This window comes from Triturus cristatus, chromosome 9 (assembly GCF_964204655.1).
Source record: "Triturus cristatus chromosome 9, aTriCri1.1, whole genome shotgun sequence".
Taxonomy (NCBI): Eukaryota; Metazoa; Chordata; class Amphibia; order Caudata; family Salamandridae; genus Triturus; species Triturus cristatus.
Genome location: NC_140592.1, coordinates 43,866,264 through 43,890,263, shown reverse-complemented (window position 1 = coordinate 43,890,263; position 24,000 = coordinate 43,866,264). Strand labels below are relative to the sequence as shown.

Genomic DNA, 24,000 nt, shown 5'->3' with positions numbered 1-24,000 from the left:
TGCAGATCCAGCCGGACGCCTGGGAAATTCAAAGGGAAGGAATCTGCAGCAAGAACTCTCTATCAGATACTAACTTATCCACAAGAAAGTCATGAAGGGGGAGGCTTCGCAATAAGGGCCTGCAACTCACTAACTCGTCTACTAGACATTATAGCAACTTGAAAAATTGTCTTGTAAGTAATTAGCCCTAAAGGAGAACTATGTAAAGGTTCAAACAGGGAACACATGAGGTAAGTTAGTATTAAATTTGGATCCCACTGAGGCATGATAAACTGTGAGGGAGGATATTTGTTAGTAAGTCCCTTAATAAACCTTAACACTATAGGGGACTTAACCCCTTCGCTGCCAGGCCTTTTCCCCCTCCTGTGCCACGCCCTTTTTTGGCTATTTGGGGTAGTGCGCGCTGAGGCCCCTGTAACTTTTTGACCACATAAGGTATCCACACCAAATTTGCTTCCTTTTCTTCCAACATCATGGGGATTCTGAAGGTACTCAGGGTTTGTGGATTCCCCTGGAGGGGTCACAGAAATGAGCCAAAATACAGCAAAATGTAGTTTGTTCTTGGAAAAATGGGAAAAACGGGCTGCAAATGAAAGCATCTGGGTTTTTCCCTGCAAATGTTATCAAAAAAGGGTTTTTGGGGCTGAAATCACCATTTTCCCAGCTTTTAGGGGATACCAGACTTTTGTCAGAAACCCAAAATATTTTACACAGTTTTGCCATTTTTCTGGGACATAGCCTATTTTTGCTATTTTTTGTGCTTTCGACCTCCTTCCAGTTAATGGTAGAAATGGGTACAAAAGCAATAATGGATCCTGGAAAGCTATACATTTTAGAGAAGTAGACAAAATTCTGAACTCAGCAAGGGGTCATTTGTGTAGATCCATCAAGGTTTCTTTATAGAAACTAACAGTTAAATATAGGATAAATTGAAAATTTGTTGAAAAAAAAGCCTTTTGTGTCAACGTTTTCACCTGTAACTTTTTCTACTTATGACAGATCTTTCAAAGCAATATACCATTACAACTGCTGGACATTACTGGTTGTGGGTATATATAGGACTTGTAGGTTCACCAAGAACCTGACGAACCCAGAGCCAAAAACTGAGCAGCAACTTTGAATTGTTTTTTTATTATGTACCGGGTATATAGTAATTATTCTGTAAAAATGTGAACATGGAAAAATCGGTATGAAAGACACCTATGTATTTCTGAAATGGGAACAAAATATAGAGTTTAGAAACAGTAGATATTGGCACATTTTCGAAATTGGGAATACTCATACTAGCATGAGAATTATCTGTCATTTTTTAGAATGACTTCTTTTTAACACAATGTCTTTCATTTGGAAGGCAGAAATGCATCGAAAGTCAATAGGTAATAACAGTTCCTTTACAAATCTGAATTACCCTAAGTCTCCCGATAAAAATGGTACCTCACTTGTAGGGGTAGGCATAGTGCCCACGACAGGAAATGGCTCAAAACCCAACGTTCACAATGCAAAATTACCCTTTTTTAGCAAAGCGCCTAGCTGCAGTTTTTTAACCCTAGCTCTGCAAGCACCTAGGGAAACCTAGCAAACCTATACATGTTTGAAAACTAGACACCCAGGGGAATCCAGGATGGGGTGACTTGACTGCCTCCCACCAGGTTCTGTTACCCAGAATCCCTTGCAAACCTAAATAATTGACAAAAAAAATAATTTCCCCATATTTCTGTGGTGGAAAGTTCTGGAATCTGCTTGGATCCACAAATTTCCACCCACCCAGTGTTCCCCAAAGTCTTGCGAGAAAAATGGTACCTCACTTGTGTGGGTCGGCCTAGCGGCGCAAAACGTAACGTGGGCACCTCAATTTCACAGCAAAAAATTACCCTTTTTTGGCAAAGTGCCTAGCTGTAGTTTTTTAACCCTAGCTCTGCCGGCACCTAGGGAAACCTAGCAAACCTATACATTTTTGAAAACTAGACACCCAGGGGAATCCAGGATGGGGTGACTTGACTGCCTTCCACCAGGTTCTGTTACTCAGAATCCCTTGCAAACCTAAATTGCCCAAAAAACTAATTTTCCCCATATTACTGTGGTGGAAAGTTCTGGAATCTGCTTGGATCCACAAATTTCCACCCACCCAGTGCTCCCCTAAGTCTTGCGAGAAAAATGGTACCTCACTTGTGTGGGTCGGCCTAGCGGCGCAAAACGTAACGTGGACACACCTCAATTTCACAGCAAAAAAGACCCTTTTTTGGCAAAGTGCCTAGCTGTAGTTTTTTAACCCTAGCTCTGAAGGCACCTAGGGAAACCTACCAAACCCACACATTTCTGAAAACTAGACACCCGGGGGATTCCAGGGAGGTATGGCTTGCGTGGATCCCCCAACGTTTCCTTACCCAGAATGCCCTGCAAACCTCAAATTTAGCTGGAAAAAAAATCACCTTTTTCACACATTTTTGTTAAATTTGAGGTTTGCAGGGCATTCTGGGTAAGGAAACGTTGGGGGATCCACGCAAGACATACCTCCCTGGAATCCCCCGGGTGTCTAGTTTTCAGAAATGTGTGGGTTTGGTAGGTTTCCCTAGATGGCCGCCAAGCCCGGGGCCAAAAACTCATGGGACCCCCTTTGCAAAACCATGTTGCTTTTGGGCCTGACGCAGGCACTAGGCCTACCCACGCAAGTGATGTACCATTTTTTTCTTAAGACTTTGGGGAACGCAGGGTGGGTGGAATTTTGTGGACCCACGCAGATTCCAGAACTTTCCACCACAGAAATGTGAGGAAAATGTGTTATTTTGTACACATTTTTAGGTTTGCAATAGATTCGGGGTAACAGAACCTGGTGAGAGCCAGTGAAGTCACCCCATCCTGGATTCCCCTCGGTGTCTAGTTTTAAAAAATGTAAAGGTTTGCTAGGTTTGGCTACGGGCCAACTACGCTAGGGCCCAAAATCCACAGGAATGCACATTGCTAAAAAGAATTCTGAGCCCAGTGGGCTTTCTGCCGCCCTGGGGGGAAATCGGGGAAGGGGGTTTCATCCCGATATGCCCCTAGAGGGGCAGAAAGACTGGCTATTTTTTGTGGGGGCATTAGTATGACGATTTTGGGCAGCCCCCACCCCCACGCATAAAAAAAGCCTGCGTACTCGCTGGCGCCTAGTGGGCTTTCTGCCCCCCCAGGGTCCAGATCAGGGGCCACTGCCACCATCTGCCCTCCCGGGGGAGGCAGAAAGACTGGAATTTCTCTGGGGGTGGGGTATTGTCATGCCCATTTTGGGGGGCCCCTATCCCTACACTAATAAAACAAAAAAATCCATGGTTTCTAGTGGGCATTCTGCGCCCCCCCAGGGGTGGCCAGATTGGGGGCTACAGCTCTCATCTGCCTCCTGGGGGGCAGAAAGACTAATTTTTGTGGGGGGGGAGGGTGGGGGCATTGGCATGCCCGTTTCGGGCAGCCCACACCCTAAAAACAATTGCGCAAAAAAATCCCTGGTGGGGGGCAGAAAGGCTGTAATGGTGGCGGGGTGGGGGCGTTGGCGTGCCAGTTTCGGGCAGCCTCCACCCTAAATAAAATCCATCACCCTAAATAAAATTGCGCAAAAAAAATCCCTGCTGTCAAGTGGGCTTTGCGCCCCCCCGAAGGGGCAGAAAGGCTGTAATGGTGGCGGGTGGGTGGGGGCATAGGCATGCCCGTTTCGGGCAGCCTCCACCCTACAAAAATCCTTCTATAAACAAATCCCTGGTTTCTAGTGGGCTTTCCGCCCCCTCCCCCCCCGAAGAGGCAGATTAGGGGCCAATGCCCCATCTGCCCCCCAGGGGGGGCAGAAAGGCTGTAATGGTGGCGGGTGGGTGGGGGCATTGGCGTGCCCGTTTCGGGCAGCCCCCACCCTAAAAAAAAACTGAAACAAATCCCTGGTGTATAGTGGGCTTTCTGCCCCCCGAAGGGGCAGATTAGGGGCCAATGCCCCATCTGCCACCCGGGGGGGCAGAAAGACTGATAATTGGGGGGTGGGGTGGGGGCATGGGCCTGTCTGTTTTGGGCAGCTCCCACCCCTATTTTTTTTTTTAATTCCCTGGTGTCTAGTGGGCTTTCCCCCCCCCCCGGGGGGGCAGATTGGGGGCCACTGTCCCCCAAGGGGGGGGGGGGCAAAAAGACTAAATCACGCCAAAGTAATCAGGGGGGGGGCAAAGGCCCTTGCCCAAGGGACCGCTCCCCCCTAGCTGGTGTCTAGTGGGTGGATCCCTGCTTGAGGATCGCCCTCCTGTGGCGATCCCCAAGCAGGGATCCACTGGGGAGGGGTACCATTGGAAAGGGGAGATTCTCCCCTTTCCAACGATACCTCTCCCGTCATTTCAGTTTCAGTGTAATGACGTCGGCGCGACGTGCGCGCCGATCGTCATTACACTGAAAGCAGGGAGGGGGCCTCGGGAGCTGGGGAAGCTCTTCCCCAGCTCCAGAGGCTATTTTTGGTGAAAGGGAATCCCTCTGTTGCCCGCACCAGAGGGATTTCCAAGGGAATGCCTCATGACGAGCTGGACTCGTCATGGGCACAAGAGAACTGTGTGCCATGACGAGTCCAGCTCGTCATGGGCATTCAAGGGGTTAACCAGAGATGGTTGATCAGGTACAAAAGGAATGCCAAATGCCAAAAAGGCAGATAAATAGCCATTAGCTGCTGCAACTGCACAGTCTTGATGTGCCAAGGACAGTGCAAAACCTAAAATATCAGACAAATGGGCCTTTAAAAGGTCTATAGAACTCTCCCCACCCCACTTTACAAACTTAGTCCACCTGCCAGCATAAACTGATGGGTGGAGTGTCTGGTGAATGAAATAACGTACACCACATCAGAGAGAAAGAAAACACAGGTTGCCACGTTCAATCTTCAGGCATGTAGGTGCAGACTCTGGAGGTGGGGGTGTAGAATCTGCCCCTGTGACTGCGAAAAGAGGTCTCTCCTGTGAGGAGGATGGATCAGAGGGCAAAGTGAAGATGAAGGTCTGTGTACCGCACTCTTCATGGCCAATCCGTGGGTATTAGTATGACCTGGGCCCTGTCTTTGTGAATCCTCCTTAGAACCTGTGGAATCAAGGGTATGGGAGGAAACGTGTAAGGCAGTGGAGAGCCGCAGTCCATTTAAAAAGCATCCCCCAATAGTTCCTGCATTGGATACTGGAGGCTGCTAAATGACAGGCAGTTTGTGTTCTCTTGATGGCAAAAAGGTCTAAATGAGGGGACCGGCATAGCCAGAAAATGTGAATAACTACTTCTGGATGAGTGATCAAATGAAAAATGCAGACGGAGACTGTTCACATTCATGTTTGGAACTCCAGCCAAGTGATTTGCCATGATACAAATCTGATTGTCTTGAACACAGAACTAGAGCTTCTCTGCAGAGGCGATAAAAACCTACTACTACCGGTTTATGTACCCCATTGCGGTAGTACTGTCTATTAAGAACTGCAATGACAGACCGCAAATGGGAGGAAAGTCCTTCACAGCCAGATGTATCGCACGCAATTCCAACAGATTGATCTCCAGAAGAACAATTGTTTCATATCAAAGTCCTTTGAACTCCAGATCCCCCAAATGAGCTCCCCACCCTAGAGTGGAGGCATCCGTTATCACTGTGGCCACTGAAGATGGAGGGTGAAACTGCGTCCCTGGAGACAGATTGCTGGACCCACCAACCATCGAAGATCTGCTGCAGTGTCTCTGGAAACTGTGACTGACTCGGAGATCTCCGCTGTGTTTAAACCACTGGAGGGCCCTCGTATGCCAGCGTGCATGGGTGACCATCAGAATGAAGTAGGCTATCGGACCTAGCAGGAGTAAGACCTTCAGGACTGGAACCATAGCTCCACTCTGAAATATCAGAATTGTTGTCTGAATGTCCAGAATCCGCAGAGGATAGGCTTGATTCACCGCAGTGTCTAATTCTGCTCCTAAACAGGGTGCGCGGGGATGGTTCTAGGTGGGACTTGGGCTTGTTGATGGTAAAGCCCAGGATGAACAACAACTGAGTTGTGAACTGCAAGTGATGCAACACCAACTCTTGAGACTTGGCTTTGATCAGCCAATCGTCCACTTAAGGGAATACTGGTGCTCTCCATCTTCTGAAATATGCTGCGACCACCAATGTTACCTTAATGAAGACTCACGGCACAGAATTAAAACCAAACGGAAGGACAGTTACCTGGTAATGTTGCGACTCTGAAATGGAGATATTTCCCATCCAATTGCATAGTGGGGACGTGAAAATACAAATCCTGCAAACCGATTGAGATCATCCATTCTTCCTTCTCCAGCGCAAGAAGCACCTGTGAAAGGGACAGCATTTTGAACTTTTCCTACTTGAGGAACCAGTTAAAAATCCTGAGGTCTACTATCGGACGTAAAAGAACTTCCTTTTTGGGAATCGGGAAGTACCAGGAATAGCATCCCTGACCCCGCTCCTGCTCTGGAACAAACTCTACTGCACCCTTTTCAAGTAGGGATTGGACCTCTTGCTGAAGAAGCAGAAAGGAATATGCTACTTACCAGTATGCATCTGTTCTTGGCATGTAGAGCTGCAGATCTATACACTTTTGCATAGATCGCCATCTGGTGTTGGGCCCGGATGTTTGCAGTTTGTTTTTCTTCTTGGACAGTCTTTGGAAGTCACGAGTTCGGTGACTCCTCCTTCGGTCCGTACTGCGCATGGGCTTCGGCTCCATCCTCAGATTGTTTTTCGCCAGCAGGGAAAAGATGGAGCGAAGTGATAATAGTAAGAAAACCATGTGTGTTGTATCTAAATAAGATAGACTGGAACGGATACAGGTAGCCGGGGAGGCGGGTGGGCGTGTATAGATCTGCAGCTCTACATGCCAAGAACAGATGCATACTGGTAAGTAGCATATTCCGTTCGAGGCATATGAGCTGCAGATTATACACTTTTGCATAGATTATATAGCAGTACCCAGCCCTAGCGGCGACCACCGGTATCCGTTGCAGTGGTTTGAAATAGTGTCTTTAGTACAGCCTGGCCCACACTAGCTTGTTGTTTGGAGTGCACGTCTACACAGTAATGTTTTGTTAAGGTGTGCGGTGTTGACCATGTGGCTGCTTTGCAGATGTCATCTAAGGGTATGTTCCCTAGAAAAGCCATAGAAGCCCCTATCTTTCTTGTAGAGTGGGCTTTAGGTGGAACAGATAATGTTCTTTTTGCTTTGTGATAGCAAATTTGTATGCACTTTACAATCCACCTAGCTATCCCTGATTTAGAGATGGGGTTGCCTTTATGCGGTGGAGAGAAGGAGACAAACAATTGTTTCGTCTTTCTGAAAGGTTGCGTTCTTTGTATGTAGTACAGTAAAGCCCTTTTAACATCAAGTGTATGTAGAGCCCTTTCCGCAACAGATTGAGGTTGCGAGAAAAAAACTGGTAATTCCACCGATTGATTAAGATGGAAGGGGGAAATGACCTTGGGCAAAAATTTTGGATTTGTGCGAAGTATCACCTTGCTGTGATGTATCTGTAAAAAGGGTTCCTGTATAGTGAACGCTTGTATCTCACTAACCCTTCTAAGGGAAGTGATAGCTACGAGGAAAGCGGTTTTCCAAGTGAGGAACTGTAACTCACATTTATGCATTGGTTCGAAAGGCGGACCGATTAGCCTTGTAAGAACTACGTTTAGATTCCATACAGGGGAAGGTGGTGCACTGGGTGGAATTACTCTGAACAGTGATAAATGCTGTCTGTTTTGTAGGTAAGCAGCAATTGCTGCTAGGTGTAGACGTATGGATGAATATGCCAGGTTACACCTTTGAAGATGGAGCAGATAGCATATGATGTGCTGTATGGATGCATCTAAAGGGTTGATTGTATTGTTACGGCAGTAAACAAATCTCTTCCACCTTGCGGCATAGCATGCTCGAGTGGTAGGACGTCTGGCTTCTTTGATAATGTTCATGCAATCAGGGGGAAGGTTAAGGTATCCAAATTCTAAGATTTCAGGAGCCAGATCGCAAGGTTGAGCTGAGCTGGGTCCGGGTGCCTGATTTCTCCATGGTTCTGGGTCAGGAGGCATGGGGACAGGTGCAGTTTTTGATGTGGTACCACCGATAGCTGTAGTAGTGTGGTGTACCACGGCTGCCTGGCCCATGTTGGAGCTACCAGAATGAGTGTGAGGGAGTGCTGTTGTAGCTTCCTTACCACTAATGGAATTAGCGGGAGAGGTGGAAAGGCGTATGCAAATTTGCCTGACCAGTTCATCCATATCGCATTGCCTTTGGACAATGGGTGTGGGTATCTGGCAGCGAAGCTTGGGCATTTTTTGTTTTCGTGGGTGGCGAAGAGGTCTATCTGAGGATGCCCCCACTTGTGGAAGAATGGGCGAAGAACTTGTGGATGCAGTTCCCATTCGTGCAGTTGCTGCGTTTGTCTGCTGAGCAGATCTGCCATGGTGTTTTGTATGCCTGGGACGTGTTGTGCCAGGAGAAAGATTTTTTGTGGAATTGCCCATCTCCATATGCTCTGTGCTAAGCGGGAGAGCAGGGGAGAGTGTGTCCCCCCCTGTTTTTGAATATAATACATTGCAGTCATATTGTCTGTGCGAATGAGGACTGCTTTGGCTGAAATTTGTTTCTGAAAGGATTTCAGGGCTAGAAAGATTGCCAATAGCTCCAGATGGTTGATGTGGAGTGACTTTTGCTGTGGCGTCCATAGACCTTGCACTGTGAGGTGTAGAAGGTGCGCTCCCCAGCCGGAGAGCGATGCGTCCGTTGTTAGACTCACCTGAGGAACCGGGTCCAGGAACGGCCGCCCTTTGGAAAGGTTTGTGGTGTTCCACCACTGCAGAGAGTGATGGGTGCGGCCGTCCACCAACACCAGATCCGTCAGCTGTCCCTGGGCCTGGTTCCACTGCCGTGCTAGGCACTCTTGGAGTGGACGCATGTGGAGTCTTGCATGGGGCACTATGAAGATGCAAGATGCCATCATCCCTATTAGCTTCATAAACACTCTTGCTGGGAGAGAGTGCTGAAGAATGAATGTTTGGCGCAAGGCTTGTTTGCTTGCAATTCTGGCTGAATTGGGATAGGCTATAGCCTTGGAGGTGTCTATAGTGGCCCCGAGATATTGCTTTGTGTGAGATGGTATGAGGTGGGACTTTTGATGGTTCACCGTGAAGCCTAGCTGGTGGAGCAGTTGGATGGTGCTGCTTGTATGTTGCACACACTGGTTGTAGGACGCGGCTTTTATCAGCCAGTCGTCTAAGTAAGGGAAGACGTGAATGTGTTGTCGTCTGAGGTGTGCTGCTACTACCGCTAGGCGTTTGGTAAACACCCGTGGTGCGGTTGTGACCCCGAAGTGGAGAACTTTGAATTGGTAATGCTGACCGTCCACCACAAACCTGAGGTACTTCCTGTGAGAAGGGTGTATTGGAATATGAAAGTATGCGTCTTTCAAGTCCAATGTAGTGAGAAAGTCTCCCTGACAGAGGAGTGGGAGAACTTGTTGAAGGGTGACCATGTGGAAATGGTCCGAATGTATGTATGCATTTAGAGGCCGGAGGTCTAGAATGGGCCGCAGGGTCTCGTCTCTCTTTGGTATTAGAAAATACAGAGAGTAGACCCCTAAATTTTGCTGATTGACGGGGACCTGCTCTATAGCTTGTTTTTGCAGGAGGGAGATCACCTCCTGTTTGAGCAGTGTGGTGTGTTCTTGTGACATTGTACGTTGCCTGGGTGGAATATTGGGTGGGGTAGATGTTAGTTCGAGACAGTAGCCTGACTGAACAATTTGTGTCACCCATTTGTCTGATGTTATGGTCTCCCAGGTGGGAAGAGAATGCCGTAGTCTGCCCCCGACTGGAGTGGAATGGTCTGGGGGGAGCGGGGGAAAGTCATTGGGCGGGCGGTGTGGCAGAACGGGTGTTGTTGGTTTTGCCCCTGCCCTTATTATTGTTTCCCCTATATCCACCTCTTTGATAGCCCTTCGAGAAGGTATTCTGAGGAGGGGACTTGTAGGAAGTAGAGGCGCTATCGGCAGAGTAACCTCTGCCTGTGCCCCGAAAGGAGGAACGACGAAATGAACGTCTAGGGGTATGGCATTGTAATGCCCCCATAGACTTTGCTGTATCCGTGTCCTTTTTCATTTTCTCCAATGCTTCGTCCACCTTTGGACCAAATAGGTGTTGTTGGTCAAAGGGGTGATTTAATATAGATGCCTGGACTTCTGGCTTAAAACCTGAGATTCTGAGCCAGGCATGACGACGAAGCAAAACACTGGTGTTTATAGCTCTAGAAGCTGTGTCTGCTGCGTCGAGGGCACATTTAATTGAGGTGTTGGTAATGAGCTTTCCCTCCTGTATTAGTTCATGAGCCCTGTGTTTATGTTTGTCTGGGAGGTGTTGCATGATAGCCTCCAGCTCATCGTAATGTGCTCTATCATAACGTGCAAGCAGTGCCCGTGTGTTGGCGATGCGCCACATATTTGCAGCTTGCGAGGCAGTGCGTTTACCAGACGCATCTAAGAGCTTTGACTCCTTATCTGGTGGTGGAGCCTCCCCTGAGGATTGAGAGTTAGACCGCTTCCTAGCTGTGGATACCACTAATGAGTCTAAGGGAGCAGGTCCTTTAATATATGCAGGATCTGTGGGGCTGCTTTATATTTTTTCTCTATCCTGGAGTTTAATACCCTAGCTCTGACTGGGTCCTTGAACACCTCTGCAGCATGTTTGGTTACTCCTTTTAGCATGGGCAGTATTGCTTTGGCCTTATCTTGTATGTCAAAAGTGTCCAGTAGGAAATCGTCCTCAACTGGCTCGCTGTGTAATTCTACCCCATGGTAGTGTGCCGCCCGCTGTATTAAGTGGTGGAACCCCAGGGAGTCCTCTGGAGGAGATGGCCTGGATGGATAAATGTCATCTTGAGGCATATCTGGTACATCGGGGTTGTGGTAATCCTCCCATGGGTCTGGTGTCCCTGGAGGTGTGGGGTCTAGTGGGGCGTCTGCCGGATCATAATCTGGATCTCCATAATTAGGGTCTGGAGATGGGGTTGGAGAGCGGTGAGGCAAAGGTGGTGGAGATATGGGAGGTGGAGAAGGTGGAGGAGGTGGTGGGGAGGGTACTCTGAAGGGAGACGTGGCAGAGTCCTTCCGTTTTGGCGGTGGAGGAGGATCTGGCTTGTTTAAATGTCATTTTTTGGAAGACAAAGTTAAATGCCCAGTCTTTGGATCCTTTGTTAAAGGATCTGGCGTAAATAGTTCTCCTGGCACCGAATCGTCTGTCTGTGTCGATGTTTTCGGAGCCGAGGGCTTCGATGGTTTCTCCACGCCATGCTTTTTCGGGGCTTCCGATTTCTTCGGTGCCGAGGCAGGCTTCGACGCCGGAGCCGAGGGGCTTATGCTTATGTTTTGTCGGCCCCGAGAGTGCAGGTTTCGAGCCCGATGGCTTCGGAGCCGAACTGGGTTTGGTTTTCTTCGGTGCCGAACGGTGTTTTTCGGCACCAGGAGTAGGCTGGCTCGAGCCCGAGCCGCCGGGAGACTTATGATGCTTCGACACCGGGCCCGAAGGTGGGGTGATAGAAGCTGAATGTTTGGTTTTCCCTAGGCCCGGAGGCGAAGGTGTAACCGGAGTCTCTTTCGGTTTGGGTACGGGAGTGGGAGGGGGTAGAGTACTCACGACCCTCTGCGCCGGTGGGATCTCCTCCAGGTCGGAGTCGTCGGCCTCGGAAGCGCTGACGAGTTCTTCCTCCTGCTCGGTGTGCTGCTGCCCCGAAGCTCTGGTGTCGTCTCCGAAGATGTCGGGTGGAGCCGAAGTCGATGAGTGCGCCATGGTGCGTCGAGCTCTTCGATCCCGGATGGTCTTTTTCGATCGAAAAGACTTGCAGGCGGGGCAGTCTCGGGCCTCGTGTTCGGGAGAGAGGCAGAGGTTACACACCTGATGCAGGTCGGTGTGGGGAAATTTAGACCCACATTTTGGGCACTTTTTAAAGGGAGTCCTTTCCATCGGCCGAGACCCGAGTCGAGGGAGGCCCGAAGGCCGGTGCCGATGTCTGGAATCGAGAAGTGCCGCCGAGAGAGATGAAGAAGATGATTTTTTTCTTAAGAATCTCGATGGACGAGGATTTTCCGTCTAAGGTCGAACTGAAAAAGTTCGAAGCCGGAGCACGAAGTATCACATCCGAGCCCGATGGCGGAAAAAAACAATCTGAGGATGGAGCCGAAGCCCATGCGCAGTACGGACCGAAGGAGAAGTCACCGAACTCGTGACTTCCAAAGACTGTCCAAGAAGAAAAACAAACTGCAAACATCCGGGCCCAACACCAGATGGCGATCTATACAAAAGTGTATAATCTGCAGCTCATATGCCTCGAACATAGTCTTTGGAACAAAAACCTTATTAGGGAGGAAAGCATGGGGAAAATTCTTGGAAGAGTAGGGAGTACCCATTTTCTACAATATCTAAAACTCACTGATCCGATGTTATGGATCTCCATTGTGGTAGAATTTGAACATCAGTCCTCCCACCGGCAAAAAAATGCTCCAAGATGGCAAAACTAGGACTGCTTTTCTGTGTTGTTCGCCAGAGAGGAGAAGGAGGTGGATGACTGATGGGTGGCTCCACGTCATCTCTAACTCCTATAGAAATGATTGGACGTCTGCTGTTGCTGGTAATGTTGCCTTCCTCTAAAGGAGAAGTTCCTGCCAAACCCACATAACACTCGAAACTGTAAATCACTGGGCTGCAATTGAAGGCCCAGTGATCTAGCTTTCGCCCTGCTTTCCTTGAACCTCTCCAAGGCAGAATAGACTTTGGCACCAAACAGCCTCGACCCATCAAAAGGCAAATCCATCAAGGTATTTTGCACATCCGGCGAGAACACAGACCCTCTGAGCCATGCGTGCTTCCTTGTAGCGAAATATGTCCCCAAAGCTCTTGCAACAGAATCAGATGTATCTAGTCCCAACAAGAAAGACCTGTTGAGCAGCAGCCTGGCCGTCGTTCAGCAGCTCAGAAAAGCTACCCTGAATGTCCTCGGGTAATTTCAGAATCACTGTTTTAGCTGAGTCTATCAGAGCATTAATGTACCGTCCCAACAAGTTGCGTTGGTTGGCTTCAAAGCCATGCTACCAGAAGAAAACACATTTTTTGCCAACTGTTCCATCTTTTTTGACTCCCTATCTGCTGGGGATGTGAGAAAAGACCCAGGAGTTAACTTGGAGGAACAGGAAGCTTCTACCACAAAAACGCTCAGGTGAAGGATGAGTGGCTAAAAACAGAGGATCTCCGGGAGCAGGATCGTATCTCCTTGCAATTGGTCTGTATACTGCAGAGGATGGCATAGGTTTCTGCCACATGTCAAGAATTGGCTCATTCAATGCCTCTTTAAAAGTTAATAAAGGCTATGATGTGGAAGAAGTAGAATGCAGCACTTCTGTTAGCAAATTAGACTCTAGTTCAGTTGATGGAAGAGGCAGTTCCAACATATCAGACGCCTTCCTTATCACTGAAAGGTGTGATGTAACCTCCGGTGGAGAAATACCTTGTGGAGACAACAAATTTCATTCGGAGGAAGTGTCCAACCCAGTTGCCACTTCTGACCCTTCGAGTTCTGGATCCAGTGACACTATTTCTCCCTCTTACAGATCTCTTTCTCCAAAAGAATACTCTTAAACAAGCCTCTGAGTTTCTCTTCGATATCTAAGTCTCACTTTAACAATGGAGTCAGTGAAACCAGTATCCGCGCTGGTGACTTCAGTGCCTATGTGTTACAAGCTAATGGAACTGAAGCAGATTGATGTGACGCCAAAGCAGATCTGGCCGACGGAGAGGGCACAACCGGCACCAGTGACTCCTGCTGAACTTGGACTGGCGAAAAAGTCGCCTTCCTAGGCACCAGAGGAGGCCAGGATACCTGGGCCATCGGCATAAATGGAAGGAACGGCGCCTGCTGATACTGCGCTGGGAAACCTCCCAACCCTGGAGCTTGGAAAGTCCAATTCTCCTGTTCCTGTCGAGGAGGTGGAGGCGGAGTAGGAGGAGGGATTGGATCTGGCTACAAATAGGCAAAGACTGATGGAATGGCTGTGCTCAAGTTTAAGGCTGGGAGATACATCCGGTACTGCAGATGAAAGTAACTTCTTCTGAAGTTAGCAGACAAATACAACATTCCAGGCCTTCTTGAATAGCACCCCAAACCTGTTGCTGAGAAGAATTACTGGTGTGACTGTACCAAAGGGGGTCTATCCCTTTTCTGGGATCGACTAGGCTACAATTGGGTTCAACTGTGAGTACTTTATGATCGCTCCTCTTCAAATATTGGTGGCTGGGCTTTAAGCAGGATGAGAAACTGGGTACCACACGTGATTTATGGTACTTCCTATACACCATAATTTTGTTCACCTCCACTGTAGCCCTTTGAGGACTGTTTTATAGAGGACTGCCCAAATGTCAGTATTCTCCATTGACAGGCTCTCCACATAACTTAAACAGTAACGGGCGGTAGAAAAAATACAAATATTTTGTTTAAATGTTTCCTGATATTTATGAGTTTAATGATCAGAAATGTGTCTAAGTGAACAAATGATGAAATAAAAAGCTAAACATGACAAACATTTTACAAAATCCAACTGAAGTCCTGTTCTTCATTTACTATTAATGGCGATATGAAGGTAAAGCATTTTTGATTTTTTTTAAAATGGTGTCCTTTGTGCTTATGTAATGAAAAGTACTATATAAATCCTGAAAAATAACTTTCCATGCAGACAGAGTACCAACGACGGCCGTGTAAAAGTTGACAAAATTGTTTCCATCCACACACAAAGCAGGCGATATGAATCAGCTACATGGCGAATCAACTGAGAATGGACGACAAAAGAGACTGACAGGATGTGGATTTTCAAGGTATCATGTCAGTCCAGTCTACCAAAATTCTGAATGCGAGTAGTAAACTATCGGATAAAAAATTGCAGACCTTCAACAAACTTATTATATACTTTCTTCATAATAATAAAGTCGAGCCAAGTGAAAAGAATTACCTGAAACTCTTCTGTTGTATCGGTTTATTACAGGAGCTGTTAAAAAAAAGAAAATGTGTTAAAATTCAATCATTTGGGAATTTATGTCTATAACATTTATTCAACTCCAATTTTACTTTTTTCTTTCCACTAGAAAACACTTTAAACAAGCACTGGCATAGCCAATTGGTCCTTGCCTTAAGCGGTGTTAGTTTTATTTTTTAAACAAAAAAAAAAGTGCTAGAAACAGCAGGCTTTCACTGCGTCATAGTCTGGCGCAGAGTAGAGTGGCACTATGTGGTGTGGCAAATGGCGTTGCTTAGAGTGGCACAGTGAGTAATGGGGTGGCGTGGAGTAGAGAGGCATGGAGCAAAGTGCTGCGCAGAGGAGCGCAGTGAGGGGTAGAGAAGCATCGGGTAGAGAAGCATGGGGTGGGTTAGGCAGGGTGGGGCAGAGTGGGGTGGGGCAGACCTTCAGGTCGAGTCTGCACGATATAAAACTACAAAAAAATGCCTCTCGACACTCCGAGCGACACAATGCCACTCTAGTAACATACACATGCTATGCATGGGAATAATGAGAAAAGTCATTAAAAACGTGCAACTCTCCGCAGACGTCAAGAATCACTGAGCTGTTAATTCCAAGATCCAATATAGTGGAAGATAAAGAGCTGTAAACATAGCATGAAGTATTTTAAAGTACAGCTGACGACAATTAAGGTCTGGTTTGAAATCATCAGATTTTACACTAATTGAATCAATCTTAACTTGATCCATGCATCACACAAAGAATCAGAAGTGTTGCAGGAAGTGAACTCTTTTTGGAAGTGTTGGTTTAAAAAAGGGAATGACCCCATTAAACTCTTATGTGGCATTTTTTTGTTTAGATTGTTGGATACCAGTAAAAAGGCCAACATTCACTAAATCTGTATAGCAGCTTATGTCCATCACCACGGAAATTGTCATAGAAAATATGGGTATGGGTGTACCTTGCTGAATTTTTTCACGTCCACAAACCCTTTAGGATGCTGTCTTAAGGTCTGCTTGATGTCATCAGAGATGTAATTAATGACATAATTTAACATGGCATAATTGATGTAATAGGGTGGCCACAAAAAGTGTGTTATCGATTTCAACTCCCTTAAGGAAAAAAACACAAAGGATTTACACTAAACTTGACATGACTTTGCTTGGTTTGATCTAAAACATTTCTGTAGTTTTTGAGAAATTAGAGTTTCAAAAATGTGTTTGGTGGGCATTCAAGGGTCAAATAATGTTTGTTATAGATATTCCCCTAAAAACATCAGGTGAATGGACATCAAGGTTACATCCTGAATCCCTAAAAAAAATGAAAATCAGTTAGTAAAGTTATGCAACTACCACTTCCCAAGGCACTGTACGTAACCTCGAAAACGAAGTAATATACTAAACGACCTTCACATAACCAGACACATCACTGGAGGCTCTCTATGACTCAGCACCCCACCATCCTCTTGTGGAAACCCTTAGTCATACCCAGAAAAAAATGTGTAGGAACTGTCCTTAAACAAGTCCTGAGTTATATGAGGGAGTTCCGAGTCCAAAGCCTGCTTTGGCAGTGGCCACCTGACTCTGAACTTCAGCCAAGTCATGCTATTACAACCCATTCTGCAAGAGCCTACTGGGTATGTCCAATGAGGTCTAGTGGCAAGCCCTCCAATTAGGATTGAATCTTAACACCCACTTCCCTTAGCCTATCTATGCAAATCCTTAGAGTATAAGACATTCTTGATGCAGGGGCCATCTTTTAGCTAATGCCCTACACTCAATAATCCAGGCGCCATAGTAGGTTTGCGGATCATTACATTTTTTTATGTCAACTGTTTGGGGAGCAATAGCCTTGCATTTAAGCACAATAATGTTATTTGCTTAAGACACAGCAGTCTGAAATTCTCCAGTTCTTCCTCTCGACCAAGGTGGCTGCTGTGAGAAACCAACTCTACAAGTCAGAACCGTGTAGAGGTTCCAAAAACGTATGATATCTAAGACCTTGTGCATCAGAGACGGTAGGAGGCGTTGAAGGTCTCTGTTTTGAGTAGGGCTGGTCTTTGTAAAGGGAGACACAGCAATCCAAAAAAATGCCTCTTTAGTATTTCATTGCTTAAGGATAAGGAATACACTGGCCAGCTGAGGCAAGTAGTATTGAAAAGTAGCTTATATAGAGGAACCAAAAAAAGATCCAGAGGTCAGCCAGATCCAAATTAAGACCGATCATTTAGTGATTCATGCTATGGATGCAACTGCAAGTCAAAAGGCCAGAAAAACTATAGCCACTTGTTCTTGCACTGAGATAATATAGAGTCCTTCCTAGCAGCAAAGACAAGGACAATATTGGCATAAACATGCACAAAGGTGCATCAACTAATTTCTCAGGAACCAGGTTGTGAAGTTCAGCAAGGGTAAGGAATGACACACATCCTAGAAGCTCTACAACCAGGGAAATTAAAGAGAACCTGATTTGAGACAACTGAAGTAGGTAGGAGGACCATTTATGATCATCTCTGAGTGGCTATTGTTCCTGAACTTCACAACAATTAGGTGTGTAGGAAAGAAGTTAAAAAAATATTTGTGGCTCACTTCCGCACAATCTGGTAAACTAGATTCCCTCACTGGCTGACTCTTCTCGAACACTCAAATTGGTCGGCATGCATGCACCTCTGGGAGACAGATATTGTCATTACGGTGACACCAATGCCAAGCTAAATACATTGGGTGTTGCTTGACTATATGACAGATGTAGTCGACTTATTTCCCAAGACTTGTACATATACATACACATACATATACATACACATACATACATATACCCCAAGAACCTCCTCCTCACGGACAGAGTAGAGGCCACACAGGGGAGAACCAAGGAAACACTTAATACAGCGAATGCATTTCGGCCTGTCGGCCTTCTTCAGCGCCAAAACAGTGTTCAGGAGGTTTCGAGGCACCGGTTGATGCAAGTCCTGCTCCGTCGTCATTGGGCAACGTCAGCTCCCCCCCCAAAACAAGTGTATCTGCTCACCAATAGCAGTTCATGGGCTTCTTGTGGACTGCAGGTCCCAGAATGCTGTGCGATTCCAGGTAGGTGGTGCAGGGGGGTATTGTAACGCCAAAATGGTTATGCCAAGTGCAGGACAGTCTGTAGTGCTTCTGTAACCAATATCCTGCTGTGATGTGTGTCAAGCGCTTCCTTGGGTCCCCAAACCACATCAACCCCCGAGTTCAGGAGTCCATCTGGCGGGGGCAGGTATGACCGTGCATCCCACCCAGCGTGAAGTGGAATCACATCACGACCGCCATATCTCATTCCGAAGTACAGAGGTGGGCCCGAACCTTTCAATCACTTGAAAATTGCCGCAAAGCTGCCGGGGCAGCAGCCAGTGAGGTCGGGGCCAACATGCAATGTGGGGGCCTCTAGAACGCGTCTCTGGCCGACGCGTGAATCACCACCAAGAACCTCCTCCTCACGGACAGAGTAGAGGCCACACAGGGGAGAATCAAGGAAAAACTTAATACGGCGAATGCATTTCGGCCTGTCGGCCTTCTTCAGCGCCAAAACAGTGTTCAGGATATAGTTAGAACCTTGCTTCCATAGGAAAAGTATTTTTTGATTTGCCAATAACTTCGGCGCCGTTTGACGAATCTTCACGAAATTTTCAAAACAAATTGTTCACTCACGTCAGCTCCTGTCTTTAAAGTTTCGGGGTGATTCGTCAAGGGGAGGCCCGAGAAAAAAGGGGGGTCCCCAAAACGTGTTTTCTCCATGATAATATCCATAGGAAACTTGAGACATGGCTACAGCCTGAAATGCTGAACGGAATAACACCAAATTTGGCAGAGAGATAGCTCTTGGTCCAGAAAGCACGCTTTTTTTAAATGGTGTAAATCAGTTTAGTAGTTTGAGATATTTAAAGATTTACAGATATCGATATTTGAAAATTGTGAGATCTGATTGGCTGAGCCCTCCCAAGAGTGCCTCTGATTGGCTGCCAACACTTCAAACCAGGAAGTATTGGCAACCATCTTGTGACTCAGTAGGAGGAGAAGGAAAAAGTTGAGTAAGGCATTAAAAAAAAAAAAAGAAAAGGCGGCAGGGTAAAAACACCCTGACCCCTTAAGCCTGGTCAGGGGGTCCCACAGAAACCCCCAGGGCCCCAAAATTCTTTTTTTTTTTTTTAATTTTTTGCCGGATTCGCGCAGCAGCGCGACTCCAGCTGATTTTTATTTATTTTTGTAAATGAAGGGCATGCTCCTGTGCTTAGTGTTTTTAAAGCCCTGGGTGGGCCAGGTCCCGGGGGCTTTGCTATTTATGTAGCGGGTGCCCGCAGGGGCTCCCACAGCCCCGGTGACCGCTACCTCTCCGGGGCTTTATTATTTGAGTCCCCCCCGCAGATCTGGGGACCGCCACCTCCCCGAGGCTTTATTTGTAAATGCGCGGGGGGGCTTCATTCTCCCCCCCCCCCCCCCCCGCGCTGCCCAGGGGATAGCCACCTCCACGGGGCATTTTTAATTATGTTAGGGGGGGCGTGAGGACCGCCAACTCCCCGGGGCTTAAATAAAATACAAAAATGGGGGGGGCTCCTGCCCCTCCCCACACTGTCCCGGGGACCACCACCACCTCCCCAGGGCTATGCAAATGAAGTGAGGGGGGACGCGATGGCCCTGGGGACCGCCACCCCCCGCGGACCGCCACCCCCCAGGGCCGGCTCCTGCAATGTCCCGGGGTGGTAACTAACTGACTAACCAGGCCCGGAGCCAGTGCTATCCTGAAAGACACTTAGAATACAGTGAAAACACCTACATACACTAGGGTATTATATTATATATATAAGCGTTAAGTGACAATATGCTTAGTGTGGTCATCAATTAAGTAATTTCAGATTTTGCAGTCATAGAACATGTTACGAGTGATGCAATATATGAGGAAATTAGCATGCATAGACAAGGAGTGAGTTATAGTTACTTTAGGGCTCGATTTATAGTTACATGAGGTAACTATAACTGGTGAATTCAGTGGCTTTGTTTTTCTTAAAACTGTATGTTTTACCGGATATTTTCATCCAAGTAAAACATTCCTTTAACCTTTGGCTTTGTCAGTGAATTTTTAAGGGTTTTTTTAGTGCAAAGAAAGATAACATTAGCATGTCTAACTATAACTTCCCTTTTTTTTTCTTTCAGTGAATTTTTAGGGTTTTAACGTAAAAAATATTTTATTACCATAAGTAAAGCCAACACCACTTTGCACACGGCCTGCAACCGGGCCCTGTGTCCACACCCTTGCAGGCAGCCAACCACATGCCAGGCACAGCCTGCAACCGGGCCCTGTGTCAAACCTCTCGCAGGCAGCTAAACCCTTGCCGGACACGGCACGTGGGGTTGGCTGCAGGGCCTGGCTTGCGAACAGGCCCTGAATCCAACATTATGCCGTTACCTCTAACAGCCTGAGGCCATCCATGGTGTTGGTTTGGCCGCAGGCCAGACCCATGTCCAACTCCCACTGCTGCCCTACCTCCCGAAGGGTTGGGCGCATGGCCTGGGTATCATTTTAAGTATTGCACTATTTCAAAGGAATTATAATATCAGCATTAACAAAACACATGTATTGTCTTAGTTGCAAAATGACCAATAATTACAATGAAATGCCGCTCACTTATTCTATTTTTGTTTTTTGTTTTTAATGAGGGCTGCATGGGGAGCCCCAGGGAACACCGCCAGCTCCCCATCAGCACACATCCTGGATGCTGGCAGGGGAGGCAATTCTTTATTTGTTTTATAATTACTTGGAGGAGGCGCCCTCCCAAAGCCTTAATAGTCCCCAGGGATCCTATCTCCCGGGGCCTCATTCATTTTTTTATTTTTTTAGAGGCCGAGCCTTTACAGGCCCTAGGGACCTCATAGGCCCTAGGGACCTCATCGCCCCGGTGCCCACCCAGGGCATCCACATCACAAAGTTGGGGGGAGCCCCGGGAGCTGGTTTTGCTCCCGAACGACAGAAGGTTATCTTGTCTGCTCCCCCCAGGTGGGACCAATCTCAGTTTGCCCGTCTGCAAGGGCTACGAAACAAGAGAGTGCACCCACCGGTGAGAGCACTGTTTGCATTTTCTGCAGGTTGTGAGCAGACAAGTTTTCCCTGCCCGCACTCTTGCGGGTAGGGAAGCTGTCTTTGTGGTGGGCTCCCCGGGATACAAACAGTGGAGTTGGCTCTGGGCATGGGGTCCCAGGGCCTTTCTAGGCTTGGGGAGAGATGCTGTGCACCCCTCCCCTGTAATCAAACAGCTGCCCTGGGGATGGGGTTGCAAGGATCTTGTTGAGGCTCAGGGAGGGGGTCGCACAACCCCTTCTTTTCAACAACTTCAGCCCCAGGGGATAGAGTTTCCGAGTCCTTTGAAGGCTCAGGGAGAGGGAACTACCCCTTTCCCATTATTTCACAATCGGGCCGTGGGTTAATTTTTTTTAATTGCAAATTTGCTGCAATTTTTGTTCAAATAATTTTTGGTCCAAGAGGGGATGTCTCGGAGTCCCACCAGGCCTAGGGAGCAGAGTATCCCTACTGTGCCCCCTTACATCTTTTTTAAAATATTTTTTTAATCTTTTTTACTAGGACTCAGGACTGAATACAGAGTTCTAAGATGGCTGCCGAAGCCTTATTGATGAGGTGACAGCCAATCAAATCTCATCTTGAGATCTGTCTGCGCCGCAGATCTTCCATGGCATAAAATACCTAGACATTTTTAGCTTTAATTTCTCTAAAACTACTGAACGGATTTACACGCAAGCATTAGAAGCATGCTTTCTGGACCAAGATCTAGCTTTCTGCCAAATGTTATTTAAGTCCATTCAGTGGTTTTCATGTAGCTTTGTCTAATTTTCCTATGTAAAAATAATTGGGGAAAATGCATTTTGGGACCCCTTTCTTTTTCTTGCCGCCAGCTTAACAGATCACCCCAAAACTTTCCAGGAAGAAGCTTATGTGGATGAGACTTTTGGGGGGGGTTTAGGTTCATTGTAGATTTGCCAAACAGAGCCAAAGTTATTAGCAATCCCAAAAACAAATGTGTTTCCAATAGAAACGGGTCATAACTAACTACCCTGTGGCAATCACCACTCAGATTGATATACGTATATTGTTTCACTGAATAAACCAAAGGTTAAGGTAATATAGTTCGAATCAATTAAAAGACCATCAGTGATGCCATTTGAGATGACAGTGATGTCATAAATGATGTCATCGAACATGCCATGCGTGACGTCATAAGCAGTGCATGGCGGCAGCATGTTACAGTTAGTGCTGCTAAATATAACTGCTGGATTTCTGTGGGGTTTTTCTTTCTACTTCAGAACGTTAATATTATCACTGAGAAAATCACCTAACTACCTAACTAGAATGTTACTTTAACCTACTTTTTTTTGTGGAAAAACTAAAAAAAACGTTCAAGTAAATTCTTTTTGAGTGTATGTGCAGTAGAATAATTGTATAATATTCATTGTAACATAAGTCAGCAAAATGTTTCTAATAAATGATGTGCGCGTATAAAACAGAGGAACATTTCAGGTGAGATTGTGTATTATCACAGTTCTTGTCACTGTCATATTGAGATCTCTTCCCAGCAATTTCATTAATTTTCAAATACTATACTTTTCATAGTCTTTGTATATGTTTATACATTAAAGTTGTAATTATAATTCAGAATGAGTGATCACTATTGTACAGTATTAGTTTTCACTATGTAAACCTATTTTTAAGTCATCATTACTCTCTCGTGAGGCTCAAGAGCCATTCGAGAGATCGTATAGTTCTAAATTTAATTTGAAACTATTGTATAGAGTTCTTTCTCACGTTTTCAGTTATTACTTAATGCTAAACTATAATAAAGAGTCATTAAAATATGTTTGAATATCATGTGTGAGCCAGACACAAAATCCCCTGCGTGGAGTCCGACGGGGCTGTACTTCCTGTTTGACGCTTGCAAACTACTCGCAGGTTATACCTTTAGAATTAAGTTAATAACAGTGCTTTTTTGTAATTTTGAACAAAGTAAAACATTAAAGGTGTTGATTAACTTAGAAACATTGATCATGTATTATTCCATTGAAGATAAATAGCAAGTATTTGTTATGGTTTCGCAAAACGCCCACAAGACACTTGCGAGAGGTCCAGAAGAGGAAACACCTCAAAGAAAGATTGATTGGGTCATATTGATGTCTTTATTTGGAAACAGAAGATTCCATCCTTTTTGCTTTATTTGCCTACTAGATGTTGCTCTGGGTAGAGCCATTTTGCTGGCTCTCTTTCCCAGTTTGTCTTCCTATATATAAATGTCTTCATCAGACATTTATCAGTTGCACCAGCTCAGCCACATCAGCCTGCATAGGAATCTTTGCTATGGCCGTTTTTCAACATGAGGTCAGGTAGCAAAAAAGTCTCTTCAAAGTATGTCATCTGCAAACCTTGCAAGAAGGAGTTCAGCCAGAGGAGTACAGACAGTACGAGTACCACAGGCCTGAGGAGGCACCTCATATCTATGAACCCACAAAGGCTTGCTCGAGCAGTTAGCTTGTGCAGCAGAGCTAGACAACTCTTCAGGGGCTTCCACTTCATTTGAACCTGGAGAAACTGTGCCTGCACAGTGACTGAATGCTGAAGCAAACAACCCTGCTAATTTCAATAAAGCACTTTTTTGCTGCTAACGAAAGCCTGGGCTAGAAAAATCAAAATCATAACATGTTTACTAGACTTGCAGGTCAAATTGTGTGATTCCAGGCAAATATTTTGCTTTCTCGAGCGGTCTTTCTTCATTATCACACCTTCAAATATGCACTATTTCTGCTGTACAAAAAAAACTATTTACTAGACTAAATGCTTGCTCCATGTATGACAAGAATCGAGTCCATATATAGGGTACACATGATTTCTTTCTTGCCTCTTAGTTCACTAATAGCATTGTCATCTGGGCAGGAGCAGTAATAATTCCCAGTT

General features: G+C 46.4%; 1 protein-coding gene across 1 annotated transcript in view; it reads right to left on the bottom strand.

Moving 5' to 3' along the window:
• The window catches only part of PRKAR2A (protein kinase cAMP-dependent type II regulatory subunit alpha), an 826,119-nt gene that overhangs the window by 672,129 nt on the left and 129,990 nt on the right, over positions 1-24,000 (bottom strand). The window contains exon 2 of the mRNA XM_085624357.1: positions 15,013-15,048. Coding sequence (XP_085480483.1) covers positions 15,013-15,048 — 36 coding nt within the window. The remainder of the gene's footprint in view (positions 1-15,012; positions 15,049-24,000) is intronic.